Source organism: Aplysia californica, unplaced genomic scaffold, assembly GCF_000002075.1.
Source record: "Aplysia californica isolate F4 #8 unplaced genomic scaffold, AplCal3.0 scaffold00032, whole genome shotgun sequence".
Classification (NCBI taxonomy): domain Eukaryota; kingdom Metazoa; phylum Mollusca; class Gastropoda; order Aplysiida; family Aplysiidae; genus Aplysia; species Aplysia californica.
The window spans coordinates 180,215-192,849 of NW_004797302.1; the positions used below are offsets into that span (position 1 = coordinate 180,215).

General features: G+C 40.3%; 1 protein-coding gene across 1 annotated transcript; it reads right to left on the reverse strand.

The window, feature by feature from the left end:
* Positions 1-1,967: 1,967 nt before the first annotated feature.
* Positions 1,968-10,610, reverse strand: LOC101845068 (peroxisomal carnitine O-octanoyltransferase). The gene is made up of 4 exons (XM_005091557.3): positions 10,401-10,610; positions 8,806-9,210; positions 6,590-6,981; positions 1,968-4,854 (listed from the first exon to the last, which is right to left on the reverse strand). Exons 2-4 carry the CDS (start codon positions 9,202-9,204, stop codon positions 2,979-2,981), a joined length of 2,667 nt encoding a protein of 888 aa, XP_005091614.1. The 5' UTR covers positions 9,205-9,210; positions 10,401-10,610; the 3' UTR covers positions 1,968-2,978.
* Positions 10,611-12,635: the final 2,025 nt, after the last annotated feature.

The following is a 12,635-nucleotide window of genomic DNA, read 5'->3' on the forward strand; positions in this document are numbered from 1 at the left end:
ACTGGCAATGCCTTTGAACTCATCAGTTCAACAAACCAAGGTAAAACACATGCACACTTAGGCTTACGTCAGATTTTATGGAAATTTGTTTTCCCACAACCATGATTTCAGCCTGATACAATATTATACTTACTTTTTAAAATTTCATGAGAGTAAGATCCAAATGTGAAAAAAAATATTGGACGGAAAGAGCATGCAAAGACATTGGTATGACGAGGGGTTTATACTTTTCCAAACTCATCTAAAAATAATATGAATTTTAAAAGGAAACTTTTCAAAAAGCGTTTTCCTTTACGAGTTTGAGCTGGCGGTAACTGCTTGCCCGCGTGTAGTAATGTATGCCAACTGTAAAAATTAGAACCTTGATCTCACATTTAGAAATAGCACATGAAATTGTGTTCAGTAATAATTGTCAGAGACAAATTTTTGCAAGTGTTACTCTAATACTCTAATCTATCCTCAGACAAAGAGTTATGTAAAGCTTTAGCTATGTTTTCTAAAAAAACCCACTAAATGTAGATGCACTCAGATGTTTAACGGTATTCAGGAAAGAGAAAAAATTATTCACAAAAGCTAGATTCAATGTGTGAATTTGGCAAATCTTCACCACTGTTAGTACTAGTACCATAATGATCTTTTTGTATTTTTCTTTTTCTCAAAATTTAAATTATATCTGAATTCCCCCCCCCCCTCCCCAAGCTGCTTAAGTGCGTTCGATGACAACATATTATTTAGTGCCACACAGTAATGATAAGTATGAAAACTGCATTTGGGCGCACGAAGTTACAGTTGTAATTCTGTATGTTTTTATATTGTTGACTTCGTCATGGTTGGCTATTAGCGCGGATAACATTAATGGACTACGACACTTAGCATTTCAGCTAAATATTACATGGTGCTTTAATAGTTAGTGTCACAGACTACGAGCAGAATTCTCATGAGGAGAATTATACCCCTGCTCCATTACCTCAAACGCTAAAACCAAAAAAAACATTTTGTATATTTCCTATATTACAATTAATACCAGTCAAATCTGTGTACCCTCGCATGGACAATAAAACTGTGGGGAAACATCGAACAGGAGGGTCGAACCAAGAGTGAACGTATCAAGAGGTCTGGTAGTGATACAGTGGACAATCACACATTCTCCCAAAACTGCCTTGAATTAGGGACCAAAACATTTTGCATCACATTCGCCCTTTTCTTAAGGGTCTCTAGATGGTTCTTGATTGCTGTCAATGTTACCAGCTGAAGAGAATCAGTAGTTATCAACATCTAAAATATGTAAAGGTTTTATATGCTGTACAACTCTATCATTATTACTAGTAAAGATGCTCACCTGATTTGGTGTTCTCAATTTGAACTGGAAACTATTGTGTCCCTAGATTACCGTAACGATTTAATGTCTCGTCTGGGGGGGGGGGGGGGTACTGTAATCATTTCTTTTGATGATGCTGTTGTTATTTTTATTGTTGTTGTTGTTATTGTAGTTTTGGGTGGTGCTCGTGGTACTGGCAGTGGTTGTGGTGAGGGAGATGGTGGTGATGGAGATGGTTGTGATGAGATAAAAGCAACTTTTGAAAGCTGCATCTGTCTTGATTAGACACCGAACTGATCCAGTTTCTGTTAAACCTGTATCAAAACATTTCATGACTTTGTATATGACTTGAGTTCGTCATATGTTTCCTTTCCCTTACCGTATTTTCCTATCTGTTACCTCGACTTTTTTTCCGTGACAGATTTTCCGCTCCATTGCCCACACTTTCATGGGTTATAAAATGATTACTGTTAATACAATGTCATTTTTTATAGACTCCAGCACAAGCCCATGCTGACCACTGTATGCTCAGGTGGTTTCACACAATGACATAATATTATGTCTAGTTTTGTTTTAAATTATCTACAAAAAACAACCAAACAACAGTTGTAATTAAAATACGACAACTTTTATTTTTCTTTCACACTTAAGAGGAATATGAAACGTTAAGTGTTAACAGAACACAGAAAGTTTTTAGTGTCATACAGCCCCAGTGATTGACCAGGTCAAACAATTAAAACACGAAAATTGCATTTTTTTATACATAGTATTCATGCTCACTGCTTAATAATATGCTGTTATTAAAGGAAAGGAAAATTTTTAATCACAGTACATAATTCATAGAGACCTCTATCTTCGCTATTGTTCAGAATCAAGCTTCATCATTTTACACTAGACTTCCAGGGACATGCTGAATCCATCGTACAAAAATTGAGCTATATCATGACGACTTCATTTTCTAAAAAACAATGCTCTGCCAAAATTGTACAATTTCTTTAAAAGTCCCGTATGTGTTTGTATGCACACATGCGCCCGCCCGCCCTCGCGCATGTGTTTGTGTGTATGTGTGTGTGTGTGCGTGTGTGTGTGTATGCGCGCGCACGTGTGTGTGTGTGTGTGTGTGTGTGTGTGTGTGTGTGTGTGTGTATGTGTGCGTGTATGTGTGTAAATGACGTAGTTCAATGATAACGTGAATAGGCCAAATTGTCAGCATTTGAAGAAAACAAACCCTACCATTGACAAAAGTCTATACTTTTCCGCTTTGACGTCCTTGGTTTTATTCGTTACAACATTTTAGTCAATTTCCCGAAAATAATGATAGCGTAATTTTGCCCGTGGACCATACAGACAAGAAATCGTCGTAATTGGTTTTGTGACTATAGAGGCAGGAAAATGTCGTTGTTGGAAGTGGGATTACAGAGACAGGAAAAAACTATGATAGGTCTAGTGACTACAGAGGCCCTAAAATGTCATGATTGGAAGTGTGATTACAGAGATAGAAAAGTGTCATAATTGGAACTATGACTTTGATTACAGGCACGGCAAATGTCGTGTTTTGTTCTGTGACTGTAGAGACAAAAATGTCGTAACTCGTCTTGTGACTAGTCGTGATTGGAACTTTGATTACAAAGACAGGAAAATGGCATCACTGGTCCTGTGACTACAGAGACAGGAAGAAGTCGTGATTGGTCTCCAGCGTTCTGTAGAGACTGGCTGCGAAGAGGTCCGCTGACGTGCTGGGCTCGTCATTCCAGGAGGTCACGTGGAAACTGATCCTGCCGTTGACCACGGTATAACCCACGCCGTACCCTTTCGTGTGAGTGGGAACTACTACCGGCACGCTCAAGAAATTATCCCCCAAGCTCTCTGCAAACACGGGAAAACGCTCGTCCCCGCCCGACAAGAGGTACGATTCGTCTCGAAACAATTCCGGAACGGCTCCATCCATTAAATCTCCAATGAGCTTCAGTGATGTCAAGTGATTTTCAATTCCCTGGCCGCTGACGTTTTCTTCATAGATTTGTTCATGCTGCTTCTCAGCAACCCAGAAAGCACTCGCCTTCAGAGCTTGGTCAGCATCAGGTGACATCATCACCTTGCACCAAGCAAGAATCTGCGGGGTGGCTGACCTCATCAGTTCGTACCTGCCGTGGTACAGCCGTCTTAGATGCACCCTTGTCCCGATCGCACCCAAACGGAAATACATGCGGAAATAGGTCAAATGCATGACGAGATGGGCAAACGCGTCTGGATGTATCCCTCTTTTCTGAAGCAGGTTCTTTTCGAGTCGATCGTAGGTGCATTCGGCAGAGCAGAGAGCCGCTTGGAGTGAGGCAAACGTCCTCTTAGCTGTCTCGATTTCTCCCTCTATGAAGTCGTTTATATCAAAAACCAAAACCCGTGGTCCTCCAAGAAAGCTGCTTGTCGAGGTCCGCACAGATGAGCTCTGTTCTGATGTCCACGCCAAGTTGGATATCTCGCTCGCTCTAGCACCGAGTTTGAGGAAAAAATCATCTGTGTCCGTGAGAAAGCCTGGGGAAGAAAGAGCACACTGACTTATCGAGATGGCGACGTCATCGTCCCATTTCTCCGCATCTTCCATTACCCTCAAGTGTATGTAATCAAGCAGTGCTGCCACAGCCAAGCCGTCCTGTAGCAACCTGTTCACGCTAGCGGTCACTAAGCCATTGGCGTACACGTAGAAGCTCAACCCTTTATCGTACCACCGGTTGCAGCCGTCGGCAAACACCGCCTCGTGGCTGATCTTGGACGGGTTTGCGTTCAGGTGATCGAGGCTGATCACAAAGATCGCTTGCTCAATCAGCTGAAGGTTGCCTGCATTGTCCTCACTGATAGACATAAGTACATCTCTAGCCCAGCTCCACTTGTTTTTGTTGGCTGATGTCAGGACTCCGATCCCTGGAGCCTCGTCTATCAGCCCGCTTTCCATTGACCTGACCATCTCCTCAAGGCTCTGCCTTATGACATTTATTCCGATCACTCTGCCATCCTCGTCTACGCCATCTACAATAAAGAAATTTCCTCTGCAAATGACAACGAAGTGTTTCGGAGTCTCTTCTATATCTCCCGTGCACCGAAAAGTAGCCGCAATTCCATCTTCTGGGATACCAGGAATTCTACATGAGGAGAACAACTTTCGGAAAGAATGCATGCATACATAAGCTTTGTCATCGCCAGTCAAAGGCCTAAGATGCTGCTCTCGCAAGAGTTTCCAAAAATCTAAAGTTAATTTTATCAACAGTGTAGATCTTTCAAGTTGTGTGCCTTCTTTAGCTGGCCATAGATCATTCATTAAAGGTAACACAATTGATATATTCCGCAGAGGCTGTTCTTGCTGAGAGAAAACGTGTGTATAGTTAGGTAGCGCTGTCTTTTGCCAGTCTTTAGAGCCTTCCACGTTCTCCAACAGCTGCTCATTGTACTTTTTCCCCGCAGAGAGAGCAAAATTCTCTACTATTATTTTTGTAGCGGCAAACTGAGCCTCCAGTACACAGGGCTTCACCGATTCCAGGTACCTGTCAAAGGTATAAAGAATTTTTTACAAATCAGAAACCGATGGATTGTGTACGTTGTGTGTGAAGTAGCTGGTTTTAATGCAGTCGTATCATAGCAGGCGGGTGGTAGGAGGTCGCCTCTGGTAGGTCCTACTTCTTAACATTCCCTCTATTGTTTCTGTCTATTCGTCTTTCTTTTCCCCAGCACTAAATGACCAATAGTATTTCAATGTGCTACTCTTTACTCAAACTCAAAGTGTCATAACAAAATCTCCAGATCAGACTCCTTGTCCGACAGTGACACAACAGGCCATAAAGTGTCAAATAATTTGATTTTAATTACCACATTTGTAAAATAAAGCAAAACCTACCAGTACACGATGTGAAAACACCACTCAGTGTGAAATGTATACCATACCAGTATATTTTTCAACTAGGCTTAGCTGTTCATAGACTGAAAAGGACATGTAAATAGATTGAGATAAGCCTTTTAATATCACCTAGCTCAAATACATAAATGTCAAGGGACACCCAGTTCTTGGAAAAAAAAATGTCATTAAATTCAAATCTGGGGGATGTTTTGTGGAAACAGAACAACAGATTATATTGACTCCTTCACAGTGTTGTTAGAAAGGTTTGAATGACATCACCCAAACACAGTGTTATATGGGGATTACAGACCTGGTTTGAAAGAAATACCGGACACCATTATATCTCATGTAATACAAGTAACGCACACACAACTATATTACATAAAGCAACAATTAATAATGTTCCTGTGAACTGTAGCTCCCGAAAAAAAAGAATACCAAATAGACAGATAAATGAGTGAATAAATGAATGAATGAATAAATAAACGAATGAATGAATGAATTAAGAATGAAATATTTGTAATCTTTTTTTCTTGGAAAGTGTTTTATGGTGCTGTCAACTGCATAATGTCATATGAGCCCCCGGGACACACCAAACAGTTTCAGTTGGTAGGAATATAACCCCAGTGGTGGCCGAAGCCTACTCGTATAGATTCTAGCTCACCAAGGACTCTTTAACGTGCGCCACTTGCACACGGGACCACCGAAATGTTTCTACCTTGTCCGAGAAGGCCAGTGTGTGGTGTGGCTGAAGGACAGCAGTAAGAAGGAGCCAAGGAGAAGCTGTAGAAAGGCTGCAGAAAGAGTCAGGAGCCCAGAGGAGGGGGCAAAAGAGTGTGGGGGAGGAAAAGGGAGACGAAAGCAGACGACAGAACATTGCTAGAGAACAGGAAAGGAGGTGAAACGAGACAGTTTTAGAGAGGAAAATGTTTCAGTCCCATCCGGATTCGAACTCGGGACCCTTAAATGAAAGGCGAACACCTTAACCTCTAGGCCACGAGAGCCCCTGAATGAATGAACGAATGATTAGATAAATAAATAGATGAAAAAAAGTGAATAAATAAATAAACATCACTTAAGCCACTTTGTAAGCAGTCTAGAACGCTTGTAGCTTAGTTGTCCGTGAGCGATTTCCTCTGTGGTGCCAGGTTTGAAAAAAACAAAACATTGACTATCATGGTTCGCGTGTCAGTTCTGTTATCTAACAGAATGTAAAGAGCTATGGTGTTATTATCTCTCTGTGCTCTGTGTACATTTCCCCTCATCCCCCCCCCCTGCTAAAAAACAACAACAACAAAATAATTTTAAAAATTAAAAAATCCCCACAATGCCTTTGCAAAGCAGTTCGTAAACCCACGTTTAAAGCTAAATAGACATATTCTGACCTCTTCAGTGTGCGAGCCAATAAAGGAACTTTGGCCTTCCTGAGCTGGCTCTGTTGCGAGAAGGTCACCTTTTCTACTGTCATGTCAACATAGACTTCATATGACCTTTTCTTGGGGTCAAGCCAAGGCCAAGGCCAAACGTCATCAGACAAATACGAAGCAGACTCGGAGAAATGAGGTCTTGTAGACAATCCTGGAATGTGCTTGTTTATCGGTTCTTTCGGTTCGGAATCGAGACCGTGCAATCTTGACGCGTCGACTTGTTCTAAGTTCCCGGCAAACGATGTGCTGTGTTCCTTGTGTTTAGGTGACTCCAATGATCGATGTTCGCTGTTATCATCACTCACTGAGGACCTCGGCGATTCAGGGTTCACGTATTTTTGGACGAACATCTAAAAAAATGTACGAAAAGAGAAACGCAAAAGAGACACAGTTATAATATCACTCAATAAGTTAGGTCTTAACAAAGAGGACTCATTTCAAGACGACCCTCCTCTCTCTGTCTCTCTGTCTCTGTCTCTTTCTCTCTCTTTCTCTCTCTTTCTGTCTGTCTGTCTGTCTCTGTCTCTGTCTCTGTGTCTCTCTGTCTCCGTCTCTCTCTCTCTCTCTTTGTCTCTTTCACTGTCTGTCTGTCTGTCTCTGTCTTTCAGTCTCTCTGTCTCTCTATCTGCCTCTCTCTCTCTCTACATCTCTCTCTCTCTCTCTCCCTCTCTCTCTCTCTCTCTCTCTCTCTCTCTCTCTCTCTCTCTCTCTCTCTCTCTCTCTCTCTCTCTCTCTCTCTCTCTCTCTCTTCCCTCCTCCAAACCCAACCTGGAAGTTTGCACTCTACGATCTACAAGTAATTTAACAAATTTTCTCTCTTCATGGGCTGATAAAACTATTTGCTTCGACAGAGTAGTTCTTTCATAGGGTTGCTCTTTCTATTTCAGTAACAACACAAAATGAGCACTTCCCTAGGATCAGCGTTACGTGCGCATTGAGATTGATCGTTTAAGAGGAAGCACTAATAAAGTTTTCGAACTGCCTCACGTAAAAGACCTTCCCTAAAGAGTATTGTCTTGCACTTACTCGGATTTCCGACTTTTTAAAGCTGTTTTTATATATTAGTATGTCAATCATGATTTTTTTAAAAGAAGATATTCCTTTTAGGCTATCAAATGTTTTTTGTTCTTTTCCAAGGAGTTAATAAGAACAACATTATAAAAAAGAATTTATAAAACGACAACGATGTAACGATATCAATGATAAAAAAACAACAATAATAATGATACTACTACTACTACTACTACTACTACTACTACTACTACTACTACTACTACTACTACTACTACTACTACTACTACTACTACTACTACTACTACTACTACTACTACTATTATTATTATTATTATTATTATTATTATTATTATCATTTTTTTATTATTATTATCATTATTATTATTATTATTATTATTATTATTATTATTATTATTATTATTATTATTATTAATATCATTATTATTATTATCATTATTATATTTATCATTATCATTATTATTATTACTAGCTGGGTCCCCTTTCTATGAACGGAATGATCGGTGCATTAAAATCAACTGAAAGTTAGTGGCCTTCTATATTTACACTCTACTGGAATGGAGCAATAAATCTTGAGAGAAAAGTGACACCCGACGTGTTTCCAAGTTACCAAATATTTAATAGACGTATAGATAGATAATAAGATTATTATTAATCGCACTTCTGTTCTTGCGAACTACTCACACGCACGAAGAAAGCAATATGAAACGGAAGTAGCCCCCAGTAAAATATGAAATGGCTAAGGGCAGAGTGAAAATATCAGAGAGCTTCGATTTACAGGAAAAACCATCGAACCTAAAAAATCAAAAGGTAGTTTCCGAACTTTGAAAATCTGCCCACGTAACCCTTTCGGAAAAATAATTGTCAGGAATTATTCTTGTCTGAATCATATATTTATTTGCAGATTTTATGGGCACCTGTGTAAAGAGTTTTTACTGACCCCACAAATGGGCTTAGCTCCATTATAATAAGATTAATATTATTATTAGGGTAATAATAAGTAATAAATGGAAGAATAAGATGAAAATACAGAGAGAAAGAAAGAAAAAAAGGAGGAAAGGAAGGAAAAAAGACAGGAAGAAAGGAAGAAAGAAAGGAATGAAAGAACAACCAAATAATGAGGATGGAGGAAAACGACGTACTTTATAACTGTCCACAGAATCCCGAACGCAGTGACTCTTTTCGTTGAGGCTCTGTGTCACATCGTCCCGGCTGACGGGCCACGTCGTCTTCAACCTCTGTCGTATCTTCGCCGACCTCTGATCGGTCTCGCTGTCGCTTACGGGAGACTTGAACTTGGTGTCTGAAGCGAACCAAACTCGCTTGCCGATAGCGTCCTTCGGCACACCCTGCGCGATGGAGGGCTTTGGCTTGATGCTGATCCCAGAGCACATAGAGGACTCCCGGTGGCCTTCCCTGTTGAACAGAGCGCGGCGTAGGTCGATGTCCACGTTTCCGAGGTCCCTGGGGCCAATGTCGGCCGTTATTTCCACTTTGCGTGTTGTTGAGCGACGACGGCGGTATCTATCGTTTCCTTCCATGTCGCCCTGCGCTCAGAATGGAAGAACAGCACCATCAGTCGAAAAGCTGACACAAGGCGGGGTGATGAAACATCATTTTGTTGATAGATAGATAGATAGATAGATAGATAGATAGATAGATAGATAGATAGATAGATAAATAGATAATCTATAGATAGATAGATAGATAGATAGACAGATCTTCCTCTGGGGAAAACTCCAACGAAAAAAGACCGTTTTGGGAGACGAGTGTGTCTCGGGAGAAAAGTGGGAGATAAATGGGAGAAGGAACCGGAGAAAGAAGTTAAGACAACAGTACAGATTTGTTTGTGTGCAAAATGGGGGCTGGATGTCTGGCTGGTTTAACACAGAACGTGTACTTGTGGTTGAACTGATGGCAGTAAAAATAAGAAACAATAACGATTTAAGGGGCCTGTCATTAGAGAGAGGTGAAATAGTAATTCTCCAATACGCAGATGATACTACGTTGCTTTTTGAGAGATCAAAATAATCTTATTACTGTGCTCAAGGACATTGATAATTTCTCTAGGATGTCGGGCCTGGGACTCAATAAACTGAAATCAAACAAAGTATTTGTGGGTATGTAGGAATAAACATAATGATCAGAATTGATCAGACTCCTGGGAAAAATGCCTGGAGGCTATCTGGTGGAAAAATGAAGATACTTGGGATTTATTTTATTGCAGAAAAATGAAGATACTTGGGATTTATTTTATTGCAGACGAGGAGGCTTCTGACATTGATCTAAATTGAACAAGAAAGACAGAAAAAAAATTTAAAAGTCATGAAAATGTGGAAAAAGAGAAACCCTTCACTCTGTGGCAAGGTAGATCTAGATCTAATACTTTGTAAGACCTGTAAGACCTTCTTGCTTTCGCAAATTTTGATTTTCATGCTTGCACTATTTTTACCTGACGAGGTCACTAGCTACATTGACAAATTGTTGTTTTTCAAAAATTTTTATCGCAGAAAAAGTTCTTGAACAAAAAGGCTAAGGAGAAAATTTAAAGAACAGACATTGGCAAGTCTGTAGAAGAGGGAGGGTTATGTATGATCAGGGGGCGCGAACAACAAAAAGTGTTCCTAGATTTGTATAAAAGAATGAAGCATCTAGCATTGAGCAAAAGTTCAGCTGAGAACGAGTTCCAAATTACAGACATGATTAGATCTGGTGTGAGTTTACAGTTGTCTCTAACCTGTGATGGACTGCATAGGAGCAGGATCTGTATGTATTGACACCAAAAGAGGGACACGCCACCAATAACGAAACTGATAAATATAATGGAACTGTCAAATGGTGTGCAGGCATTTTTGTCGTTCAATAGAGGTAAAAATAGTGCTGAACAGTGCAACGCGATTGTGGAAAAATTGCGGAACAGAACGTGGAGTCAGAATATTAATATCTGATTTTCCTTATAATAATAAATTATGTTGTTGGTTTTTTTTTCAACTTTGGAGTTAATTGTTCATTGGTCATTGTTTCAGGAAGCAACATCCCTGCATTTTGGACATGCTCCATTGATCTCTCCAAAATGTCGCCGAGGGTCTTTCCTCTGATTGTGCCAGTGCATATCTGATAGAACGTTCTTCTCTTCTTTCCTGCAAGGATGCCAGATTTTCCTTGGTACCTTTTTAGGCGATAATGCTGGGAGCGTCGTCAAGGGAGGACGATCTCCGTAGCTCCCGCGCCGTTTCCCTTTTAAGGAAATATAACTGAATTTCCTTGAATGGATGAACCATATACAACACTCGTCAATTAGAGCCATCATGTGGATATTCTGTCCTGGGCACTTTGGAGTGAAAGGCAATGAGGAGGCTGATAGGCTGGCAGGCAGTGCCGTTGTTGATGGTGATGTGAAATTTGACAAAGGAGAAGTGTTGAAGACCCGGGAGGAAAAGTTGCGGGATGAAGAATACAGGGAGACAGCAGAACACCAAGCAATCATTAGGATGCGGGAAATGGGGATAGAGAGGGGAGAAGGAAGAAAGGAACGATTATCTGGAAAGGATAGACGTCGCCATAATCAGACAGCCACAGGAACAATCTGTATGGATACCTTGCGGGCTTTGGTGCTGGGGGGAAGTGAGCACTTCTGGACCTGTCCGGTGAGCAATGACGTTGTTGCGCAGGACAGGTAATACAGGACAGATTTTTCCGTTTTCTTTTTGTATTACCAAAAGCATCATCCTCTCCACAGCAGTATTGGCCTCTGCCTCCCTATCTTCCTCCTCAAACAGAGGGCGAGACAGACAATTCAGAATCTCGACCCTGTCTGGCTGAACCGTGCTGTCAACTGAGGTGGCCTCATTAGTCAGTCTGTCTGCTTTTCATTTCCCTTTACGGTTGCATGGCCAGGGCAGAAAATCCGTGTGAGAGATCGTATAGGCGTTGCTTCGATCACTTTAATTAATTCTATTCTCAGGAAACCTTTTTCGATCCTTCTGAGGGTACACATGGAATCCATGGCGAGAACAGCATGGGTTGTGTCGAAGCGATCTCTTTGGTTATCCATTCAAGTGCTTTCATGATTTTCATTCGCATTTTACATTTAGCTCTGCTGCAGGCTCCAAATGCACTGTGGGTAATGTTATTGTTGGCGAATGCAACAAATCCACATCCACTTCGCCGTGTATCTCTTTTCACTGAGCCATCTGTATGAATTACATGACCCCCTGCTTTTGAGTTTTTGTCAACAATCTCGTTGATATCACTCTCGTTATGGGAGTTGTGAACATGTACGTGATCTAAGCCTTGCACACCAACAGACTTAAATCTTAAGTCGTATGTGAGATTTTTAGATTTAAGGATAATGCAAATTGTGATATAATTTGATTGCACGGTCAATACTTTAGCACCAGCAGCATGAAGATTTCTTTGTAACATAAAGACGAGCACATCTTGGTGACCACAACAATACAAACTGATGGCAACAAAAACGACACAGAAGTAAAACAGCATAGTAGTTTGTTTGTATTAGACCTAGAGTGAGATCAAAAATTCGTCTAGAAACATATTATATTCAATAAATATATATTTTAAGGGGTGAATCAATGTCACTAGGTACCACAAACCCAAAATTTAAAAGTGCTTTGATCAAACTTATGTTTGTTGCATCATAAAGAACTATGCAAACCATGAACTTTGGTGTTTGAATGATAGAAATCGGACAATAAATAAAAAAAATGACAGGCGTTTGAAATTTGTGGACGTAGTAAATTTTTGGCAACTTTAAAATCACGTTAAAAAGTGCGATTTTGTGAGTTCACAGAAAATATATTCAGGTACATAAAGTGTGTATTATCATTTGTTTGAACAGGTGCCAGTATAAACTATGCAAAATACCAAGATGAGGACAATCAGAGTTTAAATTAAGCCAATACAGAGACTTAAAATTGGAAAAAAGTTACTCCTTGATGCATAATGTTAATTC

What these genes read in the sequence shown, in the direction of transcription:
- LOC101845068 (XM_005091557.3), bottom strand. Translation starts at nt 9,204, where the DNA reads ATGGAAGGAAACGATAGATACCGCCGTCGTCGCTCAACAACACGCAAA. An exon ending in ATTCTGTGGACAGTTATAAA is followed by an intron (nt 6,982 to 8,805) that starts GTACGTCGTTTT and finishes ACATTTTTTTAG; the next exon opens with ATGTTCGTCCAAAAATACGT. An exon ending in TTGGCTCGCACACTGAAGAG is followed by an intron (nt 4,855 to 6,589) that starts GTCAGAATATGT and finishes TACCTTTGACAG; the next exon opens with GTACCTGGAATCGGTGAAGC.